Source organism: Hemibagrus wyckioides, linkage group LG23 (genome assembly GCF_019097595.1).
Source record: "Hemibagrus wyckioides isolate EC202008001 linkage group LG23, SWU_Hwy_1.0, whole genome shotgun sequence".
In the NCBI taxonomy this organism is placed as follows: domain Eukaryota; kingdom Metazoa; phylum Chordata; class Actinopteri; order Siluriformes; family Bagridae; genus Hemibagrus; species Hemibagrus wyckioides.
In genome coordinates, this window is record NC_080732.1 from 1,132,567 (window position 1) to 1,154,853 (window position 22,287).

General features: G+C 44.9%; 2 protein-coding genes across 6 annotated transcripts in view; both read left to right on the forward strand.

The window, feature by feature from the left end:
• The first annotated feature begins 372 nt into the window (after positions 1-372).
• nup58 (nucleoporin 58) lies at positions 373-15,221 on the forward strand. 3 transcript variants are annotated; one of them, XM_058376165.1, is made up of 14 exons: positions 373-802; positions 1,444-1,607; positions 1,690-1,722; positions 2,132-2,431; positions 3,735-3,903; positions 3,987-4,052; positions 4,451-4,625; positions 5,226-5,305; positions 5,986-6,104; positions 6,264-6,346; positions 6,859-7,060; positions 13,822-13,893; positions 14,181-14,276; positions 14,535-15,221. In XM_058376165.1, the coding sequence occupies exons 1-14, from the start codon at positions 723-725 to the stop codon at positions 14,696-14,698; spliced, it is 1,803 nt and encodes a 600-aa protein (XP_058232148.1). In that variant the 5' UTR covers positions 373-722; the 3' UTR covers positions 14,699-15,221. The 3 variants fall into 3 exon arrangements, with proteins under 3 accessions (XP_058232148.1, XP_058232149.1, XP_058232150.1); XM_058376166.1 differs by lacking the exon at positions 13,822-13,893; XM_058376167.1 differs by lacking the exons at positions 13,822-13,893; positions 14,181-14,276.
• Positions 15,222-15,516: 295 nt separating this feature from the next.
• Positions 15,517-22,287, forward strand: part of zdhhc20b (zinc finger DHHC-type palmitoyltransferase 20b) — a 20,324-nt gene continuing 13,553 nt past the window's right edge. For all 3 annotated transcript variants that reach the window (XM_058375859.1, XM_058375861.1, XM_058375860.1), the window contains exons 1-2: positions 15,517-15,642; positions 17,179-17,205. In XM_058375859.1, coding sequence (XP_058231842.1) covers positions 15,525-15,642; positions 17,179-17,205 — 145 coding nt within the window. In that variant the 5' untranslated portion in view covers positions 15,517-15,524. The remainder of the gene's footprint in view (positions 15,643-17,178; positions 17,206-22,287) is intronic.

The window sequence follows — 22,287 nt, forward strand, 5'->3', positions numbered from 1 at the left end:
GATAAAAATCGCTAATTAAAAGCGCATCATCAAATCCGAACTGTGAATGCATGGCTGTGTCATCGCGCAGGGGGCGGGGTTTTGATTTTATAATACGGGTGGGAAAAAAGATACATCACGTTTATTTTCCGGTTTGTACTTCCTACTTGGGCGGGGCTTCCAGGACAAAACAGTTATTTAATGACATTGATGAGAAAAGTTGTTTGAAAATGAACATTTGGGAGTGAGATATTTGAATATGATTTGCGTTTGTAGTAAAATAAATAAATAAATAAAAATATACACACATCTAAAACAATAATAAAAAAAATGTATAGCTAGCAACGAAACAGGAAACAGAGTTTTATTATATCTTCCAGCCCACTCGGGGCGCTAATGAGCAGCAAAAGCTAAATCCCGAACAAAACATTGAGCGCGGAAACAAACTCGTGCAGATTTTTATTACTATTATTATTATTATTATTATTTTAATAACGCGTTTTTTCTCACCTTGTGATCATTTTTTATTGAAAATATATATTTAGTCATCAGTGTTTGTAGTTTCTGGAAGCTTTAAAAGGTCTAATGGTGCCCGAGTTTAGGTTTTGGGCCCGCACGAGGACGAAATGATGGAAAGCTAGCATTGTTAGCTAGCTCTTTGCTCCTGCTGCTTTTATACCGAGCTCGCGCCTTAGTCTGAATAACAAATAAATAAGTAATAATAATAATAATAATAGATAAAAATGTCGGGGTTTACTTTTGGAACAAGTACCCTGGGTTCCACTAACCCTGGAGGGGGCTTTTCTTTTGGAGCAGCGGGAAGGTACGAGGATCTGGAACTTCATCCTGAACTCTAACCTGTTAACTAACCAGACTTTTACTAAATCTAGTCTTCTAAAGTCAACTAACACAACTTAAAGACTTATTATTCATCAGCAATGTGCGTATTGTTACATGAAAACGACAGGAAAGGGGACTTTGCACGCATGTTAGATTATTTGGATATTGTAGATTTATAATTCTATATTGTGTGTATTTTATAATATGTTTTAATAATCAATAAGTTTAGCTTTGTGCATTCAAACAAGCAAAGTGAAGTCTGTTCTGTTCTAAGCTGATGTGATTGGCTAGTGTCGCAGTCACTGACAGGTGAGAGAGATTAAGCCCCTCCCACCTGGAGAGTATGGGTTATTTTGCTTTACCTGGTGGTTTTGTGATGGTCAGGATTCAGACTGATGATTAAGATATTAAGAGAAAGCCAAACCACAACTCCCCGTCTAAAATGAGCAAAATGACTGATAATATGGATAATCTGGAAATATTATATATATTTTTAACCCAAATCTTGACGTCATTCTAAGGGAATGTCTGTACACTACAGAACACTGTTTTAGGAAATACGTAAGCTTTGCATCAGTTTGTTCCCAACATCCATTCACTTGAAATGGTTTCCACTTCTTCCAGCACCCCAGCTGCAGGAACCGGTGGCTTCAGCTTCGGAGGTCTGGGTGCAGCGACCTCCAGCACCAGCGCCACAACCACCACTACCACCTCATCTCTGGGCCTGGGTGGCGGACTCTTCGCCCAGAAACCAGCAACTGGCTTCTCCTTTAACACACCTGCCTCAGGTATGAGTGCTATTCACACCAGTTAATGATTGCTATAAATGTGTGGATTAAATTCTGATGAATATTTTTGCGTTTGTTGTAGGAGCTGCTGCGCCAGCCGCTGGCCTCACCTTAGGTAAGCTGTAACTGATCACAAAAGGCATTTTTACGTCCCTGTTCTGGGGGCAGTCTTTCATTTCTGAACGAGTCACCAATTGTGAATCTTTGGGCTAAGTCGACTCCGAGTCGATTCAGAGTCATGTTGATTCAGAAGTGACTCAGTACAGCAAATACAGTGGAGCATTGTATCTCACAGCCTGAGACAATCACCCAGCTGTGTTCTGCTGCCCCATGGCTGTAACTGTGGATTGAACAGCTACGAAACTTTTAAATAATAAAGCATTGTTAGCGTATGACGCTTGGTTCCTACTGTACGGGATTGTGAAGTATATGAGCTCATTTTAGATCATTTTATAAAAGACGTACATGATTTGTTTAAAGAGTGTTGTTAAAACAGAATGATTTACAGATGTCTCGTTCCTCAGGAACTCCCGCTGCCACTTCTGCTCCCGCCGCCGCCGCCGCCGCCGCCTCCACCACAGGTTTCGGTTTTGGTTTCGGAAAACCGGCGGCTTCGGCGAGTCCGTTTTCTCTCAGCACCACCAGCACCACCACGGCCCCGGCAGCTACCGGTCTGACCCTGGGATCCGTCATCACCTCATCAGCACCTCAGACTGGATCGTCTGCAGGGTTCTCACTCAACCTGGGAGGAGGAGCCGCGTCCTCTGCTCCGGCCACCGGGCTCAGCCTCGGCTCCTCGCTCTTCTCCAGCTCGGGCTCAGCAGGTGAGAACAATTTCGGGACATAACGCTTAACACACACTGCATTTATTCCGTTTGAACGAAACCCTGGTGTGTTCTCTCCTCCTCCATGTGGTTCTTTAGGCAGGTGAGAACTCGATCACGCATGGAAGTGAACTGAAAGTTATTTTACTCTGAATCGACTCCTCTGTAGGAAGTGAATCAAATCATTTGTTTTGCAAATGCAAATTGCAAATGATTCAAAAGAATCACTTTCACTCTGATTTGGACTGAACAAAAATGTGAAGGCTCCGTCTCACCTCCGACTGTCCTCTCGGCTCATTTGCATGTGTGTGACATCATAAAGCCTGCAGTTTGTTTAACAAAGCATTCTGTCCTCACATACCGACGACTTTGTTTCTCCACTTTGTTTTTGTTGTTATATATTTCATTTTTGTGGACATTTCTTCAGTTAAGTATCGGATCATCTCTGGGGTTTTTTCCTCTTTACCTGCAAGGATTGTTGTTTCTCATCATCTCACCTTCAGACAATTTTTTTCAGTGTTCATCTTCAGAGCGTCCTCATAAACGTGGACCACGTCCTGCCGTGTCCTGGTAAAGTGTCCTGAGAATTTCTTGGGAATTCTTGTAGGGATGAAGTCAAGAGGCTTCATCTGCGTTAACATTAAACCTGCTGACCTGCAGCCTTGTGTACGAGCGAGTGAACAGAAATGAGGGAAGTGAGGCATGGGAGTTTTGTATGTCCGATACATCGACGCTGTTTTATCTTTCTCTTTGTTTTGAAAATCATTATTTCTTCCCAAACTATCCTCACACTCTACGCCTCGGTTCTTTCTACTTCCTGTATCTTAGAGTCAGCGTTCAAGTTGTTCATGAACATTTTATCAAATCACAGATTCTGATCTTTAAAATAAAAACCCAATAAAATGGTGAGTTTTCCCGAAACAGAGCGTGTTTTTTTTCGGTTTTGGGTTATCGCTCGGTCTCGTGCCCCGTGCCTTCTCAGTTGTTCCGTGTTCTCCTCTGGCATTCCTACTTCCGGGTTTCTGTAACGTCACTTCCTGCCGGCCTTATTCCAGACGCCATTGTGAACAAGAATTAGCAGACTGCAACAAGACATGGCTCCACGGGTTCCGCTTGGTTACGAACAGGGGCTGTGTCATGCTCGTGCAGTCGTAACCCTAACACTCCTCTTCTCCAATTTAAGTATAATGTAGGCTTTAACCTGAGGCGGTTTTCATTCATTCATTCATTCATTCATTCATTCATTCATTCATTTATATTCTATTCTGCTGCTTTACTCCCTGCGGTGTTTGCTGTGTTTCAGCTCTCGGTCAGTCCACTCTGGGCGGAGGTCTGACTTTAGGAGGCTTACTCGCGTCCTCCACGGCGGCTCCGGCTCCCGTCGCCCCGGCGGCCAGCGTGGGTTTGGGCGGAGTGGACTTCAGCACATCGTCAGAGAAGAAGAGTGACAAATTATCTGGAGTTCGACCCGAGTGAGTTTAATAAGAGTCCTGCTGCAGGCGTGTATGTTGCTCTGACCGGTGGGAATTATTGTGGTGATGTTTGTTTCCTGTAGAGACAGTAAAGCGCTGAAGGATGAAAACCTGCCTGCTCCTATCTGCCAGGATGTGGACAACTTCCAGTACGTTCCGTCTCTCTCTAACTTTTATTTAAAAACTTTAGTCATTTTTATTCAGGCTTTCTCACAAGCGTTAGAATCATGTCTGTAAATAATAAATAAATCTAAATGAAGGAAATATAACAGAAGTGTTTTAGTGGACACTCTTTGCTGAATCGTCACACTTCTCTTTCAGGAGCATGAAGTGAACCTGTCGAAAACTAGGAATTAATATTTTTAATAACAGAAATTGTCTTGGATACGATTCAAATAAGAAATAGAATGCATTCAATTTTTCCTGAAATCCTGTCTGTCTGTGTGTGTGTCTGTGTTTCGGTGTGTGTCTGTGTTTCGGTGTGTGTCTGTGTTTCGGTGTGTGTCTGTGTTTCGGTGTGTGTGTGTTTCGGTGTGTGTCTGTGTAGGAAGTTTGTTAAGGAGCAGAAGCAGGTTCAGGAGGAGATCAGTCGAATGTCCTCTAAAGCCATGCTGAAGGTTCAGGACGACATCAAGAGCCTGAAGCAGCTGCTGTCGGTCAGCGCCAGCGGCCTGCAGAGGAACGCTCTCTCTATAGACAAGCTGAAGATGGAGACGGCGCAGGTACACACACGTACGCTTTCTTCATATTCTAGAGAGAGAATAAAGAGAAATTAGCGTGATGCACCATGACCTCGAGGTTCTTATATTAAAAAAACATCCCTGCACCTTGTTAACTGGATCATTAATTGAATTACCGTCCAGACTTAATGTCCACTGTGATCCCAAAGGAAACGTATGAAAACGTTATTACAGACGTCACCTAATCCAGATTAACAGCAAGCTCTAGATTAGACTTTTCAGATTACGTGGTGCTCATCTTCACCATCAGCCTCCTGAGAGAAATGAAAGACTTATCTTAATAGAATATAAATAAGGCAGGTTCTCACACCTCCGGGGGTTTAGGAAGGAGAAAGCGTATGCTCAGAGGAAGAGGAAGGCTGTGAGAAACGTGTCTGCGTGTTCACACACTGTACTGAGATTCTGAGAAAAGTGACGAGTGTTAAAATGACACGTTTTTTTCGTAGACAGCTCTGTCTGTCTCCGTCGAAACTGGAACAAAAGCTGTAATGAAACTTTCTCTAGCGTTTCCCTCGAGCTCTGAGTTTCTGCTGAAGTCTGAGAGATGTTTAAAATGTTGAGGATCTTTTTCTGTTCCTGCAGGAGCTGAAGAACGCCGACATCGCTCTCAGGACCCAGAAAACTCCTCCTGGACTTCAGCATGAGAACACGGCACCCTCCGAGTGAGTCCGGTCACGGCACATGTGTCCCTAACATCCTGTAAAACATCTGGAAAGCACTGACTCCTCCCCCTAACTGAGCCTTTAGACTTTTTTTTTTAGTCACAGTGATGCATGCTTAGTTTTCCTGATGATGAAAAGTGACTTTCAGCTCTTCACTTCTGTTGTTAAATAATATTAGTGTTCTGTCACTAGAACATTTTACTGAAAAAGAAAAATCATGATACTTCGAGGAACCGTGACCTCGGTTGGTACAGGGGGTGGGGCTTAGCTGTGATCTAACGCTCAGATGGTGATGGAGACAGTGTGATAACATCCAGTGTTTGAATAAATCATTTAATTACTCGCTAATTTTGAATAAACTTTTCTTTTTCTTGTTAAGCCTAAGCCTTGGTTGCTAGGCAACGTAATGCACAAAGATGTAGAGCAGCATTTGTTTCCCTGTCCATCTGTCTCCACTAACACACACTAGTGTCTCAAATCGCAGACGCCTGTACCCGTCTAGACCGTAACACTAACCAAGTTTCATATTAATGTTTAAATAAAAACATCTCATCATGTCTCCTTCAAACCTTCAGATGAGACACGGATCAGAACAACAGACACGAGCACAGAGGAGAGTTTTAAGAGACAGAGATAACCACTGTGGTTTATTCTGTGTGTGTGTGTGTGTTTGTGTGTAGTTATTTTCGGGCTCTGGTGGAGCAGTTTGAGGTGCAGTTACAGCAGTACCGTCAGCAGATCGAGGAACTGGAGAACCATCTGACCACACAGAGCAGCGGATCTCACATCACACCTCAAGGTAGTCCGGGTCCAAAAAATTAGCACGCCCCCACCTTCCCATCCTAGTGAACCTTTACACCATTTTAATCTGTTAAAAGATTCTGTGATTATTTCTAAAATGACCGAATGTAATGATTTGTAGTGACATTCTGTGGTTTGTGTGTGTGTGTGTGTGCAGATCTGTCTCTGGCCATGCAGAAGCTCTACCAGACGTTCGTGGCTCTGGCTGCACAGCTGCAAGTGGTTCATGAGAATGTAAAGGTAAGTTTAATAAATGTTTTATTTAAACCAGTGACTCGTTTCTAAATCCCACTGTTTAAATCACACGGACTCTAGGGGGCGCTAATTCACCGACGGGATGTCTGATAAATTCTGTTATAGTTGATGTTTTTTTCATTAATGATTTTTGTTAGTGCCATCTCATGTTCCCCATTTATTAATGTTAAAAAAGTATTTATTCATTTATTTATCATTATTAGTGTCATCTGTGGTTCCCAACTTATTAATTGCAGAAATTAATTAATTTGTTTGTTTGTTTATCTATTTATTTATTTTTGGCATTAGTGCCATTTCAGATTCCTGACTATTACTTTCAGAAATTTATTTATTTATTTACTTTTTTGGACGCGAGTGTCATCTCTAGTTCCCCACCTATTAGTTTCAGAAATTTATTCATTTATTTATGTATTTATGATTACATCATCACTGTTCAGGGTATTTACCCCCTCTCCCCTCCCCCCTCACCTTGACTGACTCTCTCTTGCCCCCTGCAGACGTTGAAGCACCAGTACCTGAACTACAGAAGAGCTTTCCTGGACGACTCGACGGACGTGTTCGAGTCGAAGCGAAGTGCCAGCCGGAAACTGCAGAGCGCCCCGAGAGTCACCACCGGCCCCACGCCCTTCGGCTCCGTCCCCAACGCCGCCGCCGTTGCCATGGCTGCCACACTCACTCAGCAACAGCAGCCCGCTCCAGGTCTGACCGCCTTCAAGTTCTAAGACCTCTAACTGACCTAGGCTGTGAGGGGGAGAGAGAGAGAGAGAGAGAGAGAGATAAAGTCAGATAGCGTGGTCCTGTACTGCTGTACGCTTCTCTTTACCGTCTTCTGATGGTACACTCTACCGTTTTTCTTTCTTTTCTTCCTTTTTCTGAGCACTTATGATGGAAGGAACACAGCTCTACGTTTTATTTCTTTATTTGACCATAGGAAGAAGAGATTAAACTACACTGTTTTTGTATTTCTTTCTTTCTTTTCTTTCTTTTGTTTTTAAAACTAATCCTCTTTTCCCGTAAATAAACTAGCAGTGGATTACAGGGTCTTACCTCCGAACATTAAACTGCGATTAAAAGGTGCAGAAACTAATCCCCAAACAGCAGGTGTTGCCTTTTACAAGTTTTATACACACACACACACATCTGTGAGCTGTTCTTTATAATTACAGTTTAATCAGTAAATAAATAAATAGAGGTTTTGTTGTTTTTAGATAGTGAGCGTTGCTAACAGCACTTATGTAGCCATCTTTACGTGATTCTATGACTCATAAACACGTCGTCCTTCATCCATGACCCGTTTAAGTTAGAGCGCACGCAGGCGGCCGGGGCGCCTCAAAGTCCAGTAAACACCACGTGGTCCGCCCGAGGGCTCTGTGTTAACGAACTGACCTCACACGGCTCAGAAATTCCCGTCGCTTGATCATCTTTATTTATTTATTTTATCATCTTGATGCGGCAGAAACCTTCAGATTATTCACAATGTTCAGGTTCTTAAGGTATTTAAACGCGGATGAAGGAGAAAAACAGAAACTTCTGAATGTGTATATAATTTTTTTTTATATTAAATAATTAAAAAAGGAGATTCAGTGTTATAAAAGTACAAACCAACATCTTAAATAATCTTGAAAAACCTAGTGAAGTAATTTAGCACAAATCTTCCAGTATTTAACGAATTCAGCTGAATCCTCGCTGCTGTGATGTCATCAGCGTGCGACTCGAGTACCTGACGTACTGAAGTTGCGTTCACATTAACGTCTTTTAACACCAAATGTTGATTTTTTTTATTTTACTAAATAATCTAACGAGAAATGACGTCTGAATCGTATTTATAACCCGATGACGGCACCGATGATATCAGAGGGCTGTGATTGGTCGCTGCTCTTCAGCTCGTTACGATCTCTCGTTACGACTCCTCTTCATTTAATTCTTTGAACTGGAAATATAATTCAATAATAAACTGGTGTCTGTGTCTGTGTGCTGATCCTGATGATCACCAGAATCAGCGTTACGAATATTTATAAATCGTTTTAATTTTGATAGAATTCATTAGGATTACAGACGTGTCCAGAACGGAACAGATGGATTTTATTTTATTATTTAACTTTTAAACGGAATACGATTTCAGTAAAATAGTACTTTTTAAAACTTTTCCTTCAAGTTAAAGTGCCATAAATACCATAATCTCCGTAAGAACTAATCTTTTTTTTTTTTTTTTTTTTTTTTTTTTTTTTTTTTTTTTTTGAAGATGATGATGATTAAATCCTCTTCTATTTACTCAGTGCTGAATTTGTTTGTTTTTGTTTACATTTTTTTTCTTTATTTAGATTTTTAATATTAATGATTCCAGTGTGATGTGATGCTTCGGTTATTCAGGAGTCTTGATAGATTTCATTCAGTAATTTTGGACAAAATGAATGTGATGAACCTTTTGGGACACATACACACACACACACACACACACACACACACACACACACACACACACACATCAGTACTAACATTTTTTGACGTGTGAATTATTTTATATCTGAAATATTTTGCCTATGCAGTTTTCTACTGATTTTTTGAATACAGTGTTTTCTTTAAAGACACTTTTTTTCTTTTCCAATACTCATCTGGTGTCGGTAACCATGGTAACGATGATGGTGCCCCCCCACCCCCACCGATGATAACCGGTTACAGATGTGAGGAATGATTTGATCGTCAGGGATAATTACAGCTTTCTGTAATCACAGCTTTTGGAGTGTTTAATTTTCTGACTAGGGCTGGAAACACACACACACACACACACACACACACACACACGTGTTCTCATACTGCTAATTGAATCTTGGCTCAACTCATGTGCGTCATCTTAAACAGAGTCGTGGAGGAGATAAAGCGAGTGTGTGTCGAAGCGGATGTTTGAGCCGCTCTGATCGCTGTTTCCTGTTAGCGGATAAACAGTACCACATTTAGCGTGTGTGTGTGTACGCTAATGCTAATCTGCATAAGAGCCAGATGGGCTGAAAGTTTTCACACGGCTGGATGAGTACCTGCATGCCTGACTCGATTGGACCACGCCTTTTTAGGGGTTTTTTTGTCTTCCGTATTAATTAATTACAAAATGATTTCAGCATTAATTTTTAGCACCCTTTAAAAACACACAGAGGACTCAGAAGACTAGCTGCTGTGTGTGTGTGTGTGTGTGTGGGACTTCAGTAAGGGCTGTAGGTGTTTTCTTTCACTAAATATCTGACTGTTGTATTAAGCGATGCATTGATACTGAAATACGAAACAGAACAGACGCAGAGTTCATCAGCATCACTCAGGTCGAGGTCATTCAAGATGACCGTCGCTTGTATCCCGCGGTCACTGCGTCACTCATGCACGTGCTCAGAAACGAACAGGATGTCCAGAGCGTCACGTGACCCTGCATCTTCCTCTGACTAAAGAAACTAACCTCGTCTCAAATCACACCAGTATGTTCGGTTGTAGACGTTACTCAGTTCTAACACTACACCAGTTTTCCCAGTACAGTTTACACTGGAATTCTAAAACCAACTGAAACCTCTGGGTTGAGCTGCAGACTTGTTTTTGTTGTTGTTGTTTTTTTTGTAGATTTGTAAATATTTTTGATTAGATGGTGAGGGTTAAGATTTGAGTCTCAGATCATGACAACAATCACAGCAGAAAGTTTAGAGAGAAAGAGAGAGAGAGACAGACCAACAGAAATAGAGAGAGGGAGACTGAGACAGACTGAGAGGGAAACAGACAGAGAGACAGAGCTGGAGCTCATCATTGTGTTTTATCTGATGGTCAGTGTGATGATATTGACTCTTGACGGGTCATTTAGAGAACCTTGTTTATCCTCTCTCTCTCTCTTCATCACGTACACAAGCGAGGATGTGATGAATGCAGCTGCTGGTGAAAGTGACGTGAACTCGAACCTTCACACCTTAGAGAGTTTGAGCTGTAACAGAGAGCAGGAGGACGGCCGAGTCGAGTCGAGTCGAGCGTACCAAGCATGGAAAGAAAGCGCTATGGGTTTTTTAAGATAATAGTCAATTTAGGATTATTGCTTTGATTTTATTTCTTTTAATTAAATTTTTTGCCATTAGCAATCCCCACTTGCCGTCTCCATATGGATGCATTGCTCTCTCTCTCTCGTCGTTTGTGTGGCGGTCAGTGAGTTGGAGTTTGAACCTGGTCGGTTTGTACCTTTTCCCTGGACATGACGTTTCACCCTGCACTGGACGGAGCAGCGCTAGTTCGTCCCCACAGTTAGCCACAGCAGTGTAAACACAGGGTGTGTGCTGTTCTGAGGTTTCTCTAAAACCCTGGCTTGGTTTCGGGTGTGTCTGTAAGGGCTACAGCGTTCTGGTCAACAGGTGAAGGGGAGGAGTTTAAAAATAACGCTGCTCTGAGTCGCCCTGAAGGACACCATGTGCAGTTTTCTGCCAAGATCTACAGTATATAGCCATGAAGCATTGAAGCGCTGGCCTTCATACTGCTGCTAATCTGGACATCAGTCCATTATCCACATCTCTCTCTCTCTCTCTCTCTCTCTCTCACTCCCTCTGTCCCTCCCTCTTTTTCTCTCTCTTTCTCTCTCTCTCTACTTCCCTCTATCTGTCTATCTCATTCTCTCTCTCTGTCTCCCTCCCCTCCCTCTGTCTCTCCCTGTCTCTTATAGTGTTGAGGAAGCTATAATTAAAGGAATAGTTCAGTGCTTTATTTTTATTCTTAAACCTGATCTCTATGGACTGTGTGTGTGTGTGTTTAGCTCAAATGAGCATTTTAACATTTCTACACTGAATGAAATAAACGGAATGCGTCTACGATAAACAAATTTATTACAGAAGTCTAAGGGCAGATGTCAGGTTGGGTGTGAGGTAAATAAAAGCTCTGTATAGCCCAGCTTCAGTCAGGGGTGATGCAGTCTGTGTTATTCGTGCCTGGAGTAGCTCTGATGGTCGTATGGAATACCTCGTATGGATACCAGGGAAATAAACGGAACTACTTTCCACTGTGTTGCTCTGTTGTTCGGACGTTCAGTACGGTCTAGAATAAGAGCTTTAAGTCTATGATTCGGTGTGTAATTACATCTGCCCTTAGACTTCCATTACTGGTGAATTTGGCGAGAAAGTCGTTCAGGTATTTAGCATGTTTGTTTTCGGTGCCGGGAAACGTCTCGACGCTCGGGTTCATCGTAGCCTCACAGGTAGAGTTTATAGAGTGGAAATCTTTGGAGTTCTTTAATATGAGCTGCTCTGTGATTGACAGAACTCTGTAGTTTGGTGGAACTCTGAGGGCTTGCAGAAATAAAGATGTGCAGCGTTACATGAGACAACTAGACCCTACGCTCACGCTAATGCATGATAAACCCAGTGGATGGTGAGACACGTAGTCGAGATTTCAGCATCATGTGTTCTGAGGTTTTCTCAGTTTACAGCATGATGCTGTGAAGAAGCTCATGTTCCTCAGTTCCTCAAGGTGGTTCTGTTTCATCTGTTTCTTTAATAGACACTTTACGAGGAAGAAATAAATCTTGAAAGGAAGTCGCAGGTATCGTTAATGCCTCAGGTGAGTGAACATAGTGAGTGGAGTTAGTTCGCTTTGCTAATCTGATCTGAGAACGAAGACCAGCGTGTAAATCCGACATGTCTTAGTGCTTCATAGATTCATATATATCTACAGCACAGGCCACGCCCACCAGTAGTGTTGGTAACACATGAGGTAGAAACACTGAACTCTCGTGCTGTTCCAACGCGAGCCCAACGTCTCCGGATGAGCTCTTTAATATCCGCGTGGTGTTTTTTGTACAGATTTGATTTTCTCTAGTACTTTTGGGATGTTCGGGGAGTTTGAGAGGCTTTTGAGTGATTTGGACTGTTTACACAGTAACATGTTCAGCTCTAATCTTATTTATCAGCTGTGTGTCTTGCAGTGTGTGTGTTCAGGCTTTATTTAAACGAGTGCAGATTATTCCTGCGGATGATGATGAGCTCGTGCCTTTTGCACTACATATAGAATGAGTCTGGATTCGTCACTGGAACTTTCACCTGCATTTCATTTGGAAGAGATTTTGACTTTAAGAGAGCGGAGTAGGAATCCGTGTGTCCTGAAATCTGTGTGTCATGTATTCTGTAAGTGCTTTAAACTCACAATAAATCCCTTTGTTTAAAAGAAAAGAAAAGCCCTTGTCTTTGTTTCTTTTTGACTGACTAATCATCATTTATTCACCTTAATTGGATAATCGATGAGATGCTCATTTGTTTTTGAGGCATCTCTTTTTCTAAAAAAAAATGAAAAAAAAAAAATGAATATTTTGAAAGAATTGAGCCGGCTAAAAGGAAACGAGACAGGAGCATGAAACAGTTTGGAATGGTTTAGTGATAAATTACAAATCAAATGATTTTATAGAAGTGAAATCAGCTGATAATCTATTAACCATGTTGTTTATCCTGTAGTAAGGTATAACAAAACACCTGGAAATGTTTAATACCTTATTACAGTATCTATAACAATGTTATTAAACAATCACAGACTTTTATTAACCAATGACTTTTCTTCCCAACAGTATTGTGACCTTATTACACCTTAATGTACGAAGGCATAGCGTAAAAAATATTTAGTACCTTAGTACAGTGTTTATAACACTGTTATTACACTTTAGGATGCAGTTTTGCTGTATTGTCAGCTGTGTGTTACGTCTCCCCCCCCCCCCCACACACACACAAAATCAGCTGATGTAAACTGATCTAAAGTAAAATAAATAAGTATAATGTGAATGCAGTTTAAGGAAAACATGAATGATTTTATTACAGTATGTGTAACAGTGTTATTACATATTTACACGTGACTTTAATGACATGCACAAGTCCTTTTTTTCCCTGCCACACAGAATATCAAACAGATGTTGCGTGTAAATGTAAATATAACACAAGTTGTACGTTCAGATTACGTTTTATAAATACAAGAATCATTTATAATCATTTATAATATTTTATACATTACTAGCAGTTTCTCATTTTTAATTTCTAGCCTTTTATATATATATATAATGTCATTTCTTCAGGTTGTAGCTCTCACAAAGGTCAGTACAAAATGTTTAGTCTATATTATATTCATAAAATGTTTTTCTTTTGCATTTAATCAACAGAAATGGAAAGAAAGTGTGTATCTTAGTGATTTGTGTTATTACATTGTAATAACTGCTCTTGATTTTCTGTGTGTTTGAGGTAAGTACAATTATTATGCACCGTAACGGAGGAGTCTAGCGACAGTGTTTATCTTATCAGGCAGAAAAATGCAGAGGCGCTGATAACTCGCTGTAAAAACATGCATCCACCACCTCATTACACACACACACACACACACGAGCCGTCCGCCTCAGACCAATCTTTATTCACAGTAAGAGAATGTGAAGTGAGACGCAGCTCTGAGAGTTACAACTCTTCTGCTCTCTTTCTCTGTCCCAGGATCTCAGGCGGGTTTTGGCACTCCCTTTGCCTCGGGCATGGGCACTAGTATGGGCTCCAGCAGCCTCGGAGGTACCCGCTGTTTTTTACACACACAAACACACTTCCCCTGTCCGCTTCCAGCATCCCACTGCTCTGAAGTGCACACTTGCTGAAGCTGATGTAGATCTCAGTAGACAGAGTGACATCCTGCTTTGATCATCTCCTTCTTCTTCTCCTCCTCCTCCTCTTTTATTTTCCTCGTATATGATTTATGAGCTGTTTTATTCTAGAAACTTGATGTGTGTGTGTGAGCCTTCGTTATTAAGGGTGTTTTTGTTTATTTATTTTTTAACAATCGGCTCTCTGTCTCTCGCCAGCTTTCGGTAGCGGCCCGGCGTTCGGCGCCTCGGCGGCAGCAGGCTCGGCGTTCGGTTTTTCTGCTAATAAGCCGTCTGGAGGGAGCTTAAGCGCAGGTGTGTGTCATAGCACCCTCCTCTCTCTCTCTCTTCCTCACACCATCACTGTGTTTTACTAACATCATCACAAGCTACCTGTGGTATCCGTACACCGTGGATCAGAGCCACACACCTCCCATGTTCGGATCTAGAGTTTCATTTTTATGTAAACAATTGATGGACAAAATCCCCCATCTTCCTTGGAAGTGAGTTTGGATAGAAATAACGTGTGAAATGTGTATGTATTTATTTATCCGTTTCGTCGTGTTTTCTCAGGGTTTGGAAGCTCCAGCACCTCTGGCTTTAATTTCAGTAACCCGGGAATCAACGCCTCGGCCGGTCTGACCTTCGGAGTGTCCACGACACCGAGCGCGGGCTTCGGCACCGGAGTCCTGCAGCTAAAAAAACCTCCAGCGGGCAACAAGAGAGGCAAAAGATAGAAGAGAAAAGACGAGCAAGGCAAATGATGGATAAAGGGAAATGAAAGAGTTTCAGGTCACAGGGCGTGGAGATTAGTGACAGGTATTTGTGATGGATACGCTTAAGGACAAGGATATGTTCTGTGTGTGTGTGTGTGTGTGTGTGTGTGTGTGTGTGTGTAACTACACAAGCATTCATCAGTGACACTCATCTAATGTTTGAGATTTAATCATTTAAAACAGCACTGACGTGACAGGTTGTAGTCTTGTAGAGGTTTTGAGAATGTCTGCAAATTTTCTTTTTTCTTCATGCTCTGTTTTGGTGTCCAGCATGTCCTCGCTCTGTCCATCACTCCAAAACGTCCTCTTTCCTCTCTCAGTATCTGCTAATAAATGGGTATGTTCAGTATTTGTGGCCCTGATTTTTCTTGTCTTGCTGTTTTTGGTTTGTTTTTGTTTTTTGTTCATTTGGTAATTTCCAAACTGTTTTTTCAAGACTTATTGTGAAAACTTTAATAAAAAGCTTTATTAATAAAAAAAGATACTTATTTCTTCAGTGCGTCCTGTTTATTTGTGGTGAAGAAAGATCATAGTAGCACTCATTAGAAAAGTCTGTGTATTATATAATCCAAAATACTCTGTTTAATATGAGTAAATGTTTAAATATGATTGTAAAAGACTTTAACCCGGACATTTTGCTTGCACAGTTTTCATGGCTCTCGATAACAAATCAGTGTCTCCGAATCACATAGATGAATCGACTCTATGTGTCGGATCTCCTAAAAGATTCGACTCATCCACGCACGACTCATCCCTCCCTGTAGTGTGTGTATTGTGGAAATTAAAGATGGCGCCTTCACACGTCCTCAGATGCTGTCAGCGGGGTCTGGCTTGGATACCAGTCATATTTATTGCTTTAGTTGTATGCTGGTCGTATTATGCTTACGTTGTGGAGCTGTGTGTGTGTAAGTACTGAATTTTAATCAAACTTTGCCGTTTTTGTGTGTGATATTCGGCGTGAAAGCTGAAGTGTTCTGAGGGAAGGAAGTGGCTGTTGTTTCCCCTCAACTGTCCAGCTAGTTCGGCTCGTACAAACAATCACCTACTGTGTCTTTTTTAGTTCAGTTAAATCGACATTTCAGGATTTTGTTGGAAATATATGTGTTTTTGGTCATGGATGTGGTATAAAGCCTTTCTCCGACTCCAAATCTGTGCGCTACCCTAGCTAGCTAGCACCTCTCATTGATTCCTCCATTAAACAACACAGGGGAAAAAATCGACACAGCGGTTATTATTATGATTATTATTATTGTTATAAAACTGTTATTTTAACTTCGAAGTGATCTGAGATGAGATTAAGTTCTTAGAAGTTAAAGCAGGATCGTTTAGATGAAGTTACAGACAGATATGGAAGTTAACTAGCTAACTAACTAGTTAGCAAACAGTTAGGAGGAAGGAGTTTAGCTCTAGAATCGATTACGACAGAAAAAAATCTTTATCGGTTTGATATTAAATTAAATTTGATATAAAATCCAGAACTTGTTTCCAGAGGCAGCAGGTTTTTACCCTCCACTACCTGCTCACTAGCTTACCTGTTGCCAGGTAGATTTCCATTCTCCGTACAACTCTCTACAACACCCACTCTTCATCTTTTCCTGCTAATAAAACTGCTAAATAATAAATGAGACATGATGCCCATGTATTAAATATAGACTAATAATTTATTACTAATAAATGTTTGATCCAGAATCCATTCAAACTTGTTTATATATCGATATCAACACGTGCTGTGTTTTAAATTAAAGGTGCAGTAATCGATTATTTTACGTGCTGTAAATAACAGCAAGCATAGCACATGATTTATAACAAGACTGCATGAAACCTCTGAAAGAAATCCTTGTGGAAAAATTTCCGGCTTTCTTTTCATTTCTACACACATTACTGTAGTATAGGCAACTGTCGATACAAGGGGCGGGACTTTGTGGAGATGGGCGTGGCTTTGTGAATGAGGGCGTGGTTATTTTTTATTTATTTGACATTTGTGCAGTTTTAAATGTCTTTTTATGCAAATCTTTTCATTTTTTATGAGCAGAAATGTTTTTTCTTAACTATAAAACATAGCAGCTGTGTTAGGATACACATCATACACCGAGTCCTTTGAGAATTGTGATATTTTCGTCACCTCACCCCGCCCTTTTCTAAAGATATTAGATGTTTTTAAGTCATAATTTTACAAACACAAACTGCAAATAACAAATAAACAGAAATCCTCACACTCCGTGTCACCCTTCGGACAGTAACGTGTATGTCGTGTTGGTCTGTCGCCATATCGTCCAGCTTTACTGCATTAAAACACGTGCCAGAAAACCTCCTTCAGTGTACAGAGCTGAAGAAACGCCAGCTCTGAGTCGTCCATTAAAGTCCAGTGCGTCTGATGCCAGAAGAAAAGCTGCTGAATCGCTTTGTGAAATAATTGATCTGCTCTTTCCTCTCTTCCACAGTCACAGTGCCGAGTCTCGGAGAGAAAGGTGAGTGGTGTGAGAGCTGCTGGGATCCTTTCTTTACCTTTCTGATGATTAAAGTTGATAGAAACTTGGAGAGATTTGACTCCATTTAATACTGTTAAATAAGAGCAGTTGGATTTGTTGTGTGTGCGTGCGTGCGTGAGTGAGTGCGTGCGTGAGTGAGTGAGTGCGAGAGTGAGTGCGTGCGAGAGTGAGTGCGTGCGAGAGTGAGTGAGTGCGAGAGTGAGTGAGTGCGAGCGAGAGTGAGTGAGTGCGAGCATGAGTGCGTGCGTGCGAGAGTGCGTGCGAGAGTGAGTGCGTGACTGCGGGCGTGCGTGAGTGCGTGCGTGAGTGAGTGCGTGCGTGCGTGAGTGCGTGCGTGAGTGCGTGCGTGAGTGAGTGCGTGCGTGAGTGAGTGCGTGCGTGAGTGAGTGCGTGCGTGCGTGAGTGAGTGCGTGCGTGAGTGAGTGAGTGCGTGCGAGAGTGCGTGCGAGAGTGCGTGCGAGAGTGAGTGCGAGAGTGAGTGCGTGACTGCGGGCGGGCGTGAGTGCGTGAGTGAGTGCGTGAGTGAGTGCGTGAGTGAGTGCGGGCGTGCGAGAGTGCGTGCGAGAGTGAGTGCGAGAGTGAGTGCGTGACTGCGGGCGGGCGTGAGTGAGTGCGTGAGTGAGTGAGTGAGTGCGTGAGTGAGTGCGGGCGAGAGTGCGTGAGTGCGTACGAGTGAGTCGCGTCATGTAGAGAAGTGCGCATGGAGTCGCGTGAAGTGCGCGCGTGCGTGAGTGCTGCGTCGCGTCGTGAGTGAGTGAGTGCGTCTGCGAGAGTGCGCGGCGTGAGTCGCGCGTGGGCGTGAAGTGAGTGCGTCACGTGAGTGAGTCGCGCGAGTGAGTCACGTCTGCAGAGTAAAGTCACGTGAAGTGAGTGGCGGGCGTGAGGAGTCTGCGGCGCGTGAGGTGAGTGCTGGGCGTGAGTGAAAGTCGCGGCGCGTGGAGTGAGATGCGAAGGCGTGAGTGAGTCACGTGAGTGCGTGAGTGAGTGCGTCGGCGTGAGTGAAAGTCGCGTGAGTGAGTATAAGCGTGTGAGTGCAAGGTCGCGTGCGTGAGTGCGTAAGTGGCGTGGGAGAGTGAGTAAGTGCTGGCGTGAGGAGTAAGTGAGTGCTGGCGTGAGTGAGTGAGTCGCGGGCGTGAGTAGTGAGTGCGCAAGGTGAGTGAAAGTGACGTGAGTGCGCATGCAGTGTAAGTGAGTGAGCGCGGAGGTGAGTGCGCGGCGTAAATCGTGAAGAAATGAATGTCGCAAGCGTGGAGGAGTAAATGCGGCGTGGGAGTGAGTGCGCACATGAAAGTAAGGCGTAAATGAGTGCGTGGAGTAGGTAGTGAGTGCGGAAGCGTGAGTGCGCGGCATCACATGAGTGAGTGCGGGCGTGAGTGAGTGAGTGCGGGCGTGAGTGAGTGAGTGCGGGCGTGAGTGAGTGCGTGAGTGAGTGCGTGCGTGAGTGAGTGCGTACGCATGCGCGTGAGTGAGTCGCGCATCGTGAGCGTGAGTGAGTCACGTGATCGTCAAGCGTCAGTGGAAAAAATGGGTAAAGTCTGAGAAAGTGAGGCGCGTGCGTGAAATGGCTGCGAAAGCGTGAGCGCGCGCGTCACAGAGTGAGTCGCGGTGGAGGAGTGCGGCGTGAGTGAGTGAGTCGCGGGCATGAGTGCGTCACGTCTGTGAAAGTGCGCGCGCGTGCGTGCAGTGAGCGCGTCGCATCGTAAGTGAGTGCTGGGCGCGTAAAGTGAGTGAGTGCGGGCGTGAGTGAGTGAGTGCGGGCGCGTAGAGGAGTGCGTGAGTGAAGTGCGTCTGCGTAAGTGAGTGCGTCTGTCGCGTGCGTCACGAAAGTGCGTATGCGAGAGTGAGTATGTCACATCAGGCGCAATGCATGAAAGTGAGTGCGTGAGCGTCGTGGAGCGAAAGTGAGTGCAAAAGTCGTCTGAAGGCGTAAAGTGCGTCACGAGTGCGTAAAAGTCGCGTCGAGGCGTAAATGCGCGTGGGAGGAGCGCGCGGCTGAAAGTGAGTGCTGGAAAGCGTGAGTGAGGGCGTGAGTGCGTGCGTGCGTGAGTGCGTGGCGTCTGTGAGTGCGCAGCGTCGCGTGAGTGGAGTGAGTCGCGGGCGTGAGTGGAGTGCGACAATGCGGCGTGGCGTCACGTGAAAGTGCGGCGTGCGCATGGCGTGAGTGCGCGTGCGGCGTGAGTGAGTGAGGCGCGGCGTGAGTGCGTCTGGCGTGAGTGCGGCAAGGGCGTGAGGTCGCATCACCAGGGCGTGAGTGAGTGAGTGCGGGCGTGAACATGCGCGTGCGTCGCGTGCGTCTGTGAGTGAGTGAGTGAGTGAGTGCGTAAGTAAGTCGCGTGAGTGAGTGGGTGCGTCGGCGTGGGTGGGTGAGTGCATGCGTGGGTGAGTGCGTCGTCAGCGTGGGTGGTGAGTGCGTGGGTGAGTAGCGCAGTGTGTGCGTGAGTAGTATGTAAATGAAATCGTGAGTGAGTGCGTCACGTGGAGTGCGTGCGTGGGTACATGCGTGGAAATGCGTCGCGTGGGTGAGTCTGCGTGGTGAGTCGCAATGGTGAGTGGGTGCGTGAGTGGGGTCGCGTGAGTGGGCGTCGCGTGGTAAGTGCGTGGGTGAGTGCGTGGGTGAGTGCGTGAGTGAGTGCGTGATATGCGATGAGTGCGCAGGTGCTGAGTGAGTATGAGGCGTGAGTGCTGAGTAATGGCAGTGAGTGCGTCACGTGGAGGAGTGCATGCGTGGAGTGCAGGAGTCGCGTCACGCGTGAGTAAATGAAGTGCATCGCGTGAAGTGAGTGCGCATGCGGAGTGAGCGTGGAGTAATCACGTGAGTCGAGCGTAGCGCGTCATGAGTGAGTGCGTCGAGGCGTAAATGAAGTAAGCGAATCAGTGAGTCCCATATGGAGTAAATGCCTGAAATGCGTGCGTAAATCGGCGTACGGGTGAGCTGCGTGGAGTGCGTCGCGTGGCAGGCGTCGAGCGAAATGCGTCTGTAGCCCAGTGCGCATGTCGCCACAGGTGAGTGCGCGCTGAAACAAGAGCAGGTGAAATCTGCTTGTAGCGTGGGTGAGTCTGCGCCAGCGTGAGTGAGTCACGCGTGTAGCGAGCTAAGTCGAGTGGGTCGAGGCAGTGCGTGCGTGTGTGAGTGCGTGCGTGAGTGAGTGTGCGTGCGCGAGTGCGTGAGTGGGTGAGCGTGAGTGCGTGCGTGCGTGAGTGAGTGAGTGCGTGCGTGCGTGCGTGGGTGAGTGCGTGCGTGGGTGAGTGCGTGCGTGGGTGAGTGCGTGCGTGGGTGAGTGCGTGGGTGAGTGCGTGCGTGTGTGAGTGCGTGCGTGAGTGAGTGTGCGTGCGTGAGTGGGTGAGCGTGAGTGCGTGAGTGAGTGATTGCGTGCGTGCGTGCGTGCGTGAGTGCGTGAGTGTGTGCGTGCGTGCGTGGGTGCGTGAGTGGGTGCGTGCGTGCGTGCGTGAGTGCGTGCGTGAGTGCGTGCGTGCGTGAGTGGGTGCGTGTTTGAGTGTGTGTGTGTGCTTGAGTGAGTGCGTGTTTGAGTGTGTGTGTGTGCATGAGTGAGTGCGTGTTTGAGTGTGTGTGTGTGCATGAGTGAGTGCGTGCGTGTGAGAGTGAGTGATTGAGAGTGCGTGTGTGTGTGCGTGCGTGAGTGCGTGCATGAGTGGGTGCGTGCGTGAGTGGGTGCGTGCGTGCGTGCGTGAGTGCGTGCGTGCGTGGGTGCGTGCGTGAGTGGGTGCGTGCGTGCGTGATTGAGAGTGCATGTGTGTGTGCGTGCGTGCGTGTTTGAGTGTGTGTGTGCGTGAGTGAGTGTGTGCGTGAGTGAGTGCGTGCGTGTGAGAGTGAGTGATTATGAGAGTGCATGTGTGTGTGAGTGCGTGTGAGAGTGTGTGTGTGTGCGTGAGTGAGTGTGTGCGTGAGAGTGAGTGATTATGAGAGTGCGTGTGTGTGTGAGTGCGTGTGAGAGTGAGTGATTATGAGAGTGCGTGTGTGTGTGAGTGCGTGTGAGAGTGAGTGATTATGAGAGTGCGTGTGTGTGAGTGCGTGTGAGAGTGAGTGATTATGAGAGTGCGTGTGTGTGAGTGCGTGTGAGAGTGAGTGATTATGAGAGTGCGTGTGTGTGTGAGTGCGTGTGAGAGTGAGTGATTATGAGAGTGCGTGTGTGTGTGTGAGTGCGTGTGAGAGTGAGTGATTGAGAGTGCGTGTGTGTGTGTGTGAGTGCGTGTGAGAGTGAGTGATTATGAGAGTGTGTGAGTGCGTGTGAGAGTGAGTGATTATGAGTGTGTGTGTGAGAGTGAGTGATTGAGTGTGTGTGTGTGTGAGTGCGTGTGAGAGTGAGTGATTATGAGAGTGTGTGAGTGCGTGTGAGAGTGAGTGATTATGAGAGTGTGTGTGAGTGCGTGTGAGAGTGAGTGATTATGAGAGTGTGTGTGAGTGCGTGTGAGTGAGTGATTATGAGAGTGTGTGTGTGAGAGTGAGTGATTATGAGAGTGTGTGAGTGCGTGTGAGAGTGAGTGATTATGAGAGTGTGTGAGTGCGTGTGAGAGTGAGTGATTGAGTGTGTGTGTGTGTGAGTGCGTGTGAGAGTGAGTGATTATGAGTGTGTGTGTGTGTGAGTGCGTGTGAGAGTGAGTGATTATGAGTGTGTGTGTGTGTGTGAGAGTGAGTGATTGTGTGTGTGTGTGAGTGCGTGAGAGTGAGTGATTATGAGAGTGTGTGTGTGTGTGAGTGCGTGTGAGAGTGAGTGATTGAGAGTGTGTGTGTGAGTGCGTGTGAGAGTGAGTGATTGAGAGTGTGTGTGTGTGTGTGTGAGTGCGTGTGAGTGAGTGATTATGAGAGTGTGTGTGTGTGAGAGTGAGTGATTATGAGAGTGTGTGAGTGCGTGTGAGAGTGAGTGATTGAGTGTGTGTGAGTGCGTGTGAGAGTGAGTGATTATGAGAGTGTGTGTGTGTGTGTGTGAGTGCGTGTGAGAGTGAGTGATTATGAGAGTGTGTGTGTGTGTGTGAGTGCGTGTGAGAGTGAGTGATTGGGAGTGTGTGTGTGTGTGTGAGTGCGTGTGAGTGAGTGATTATGAG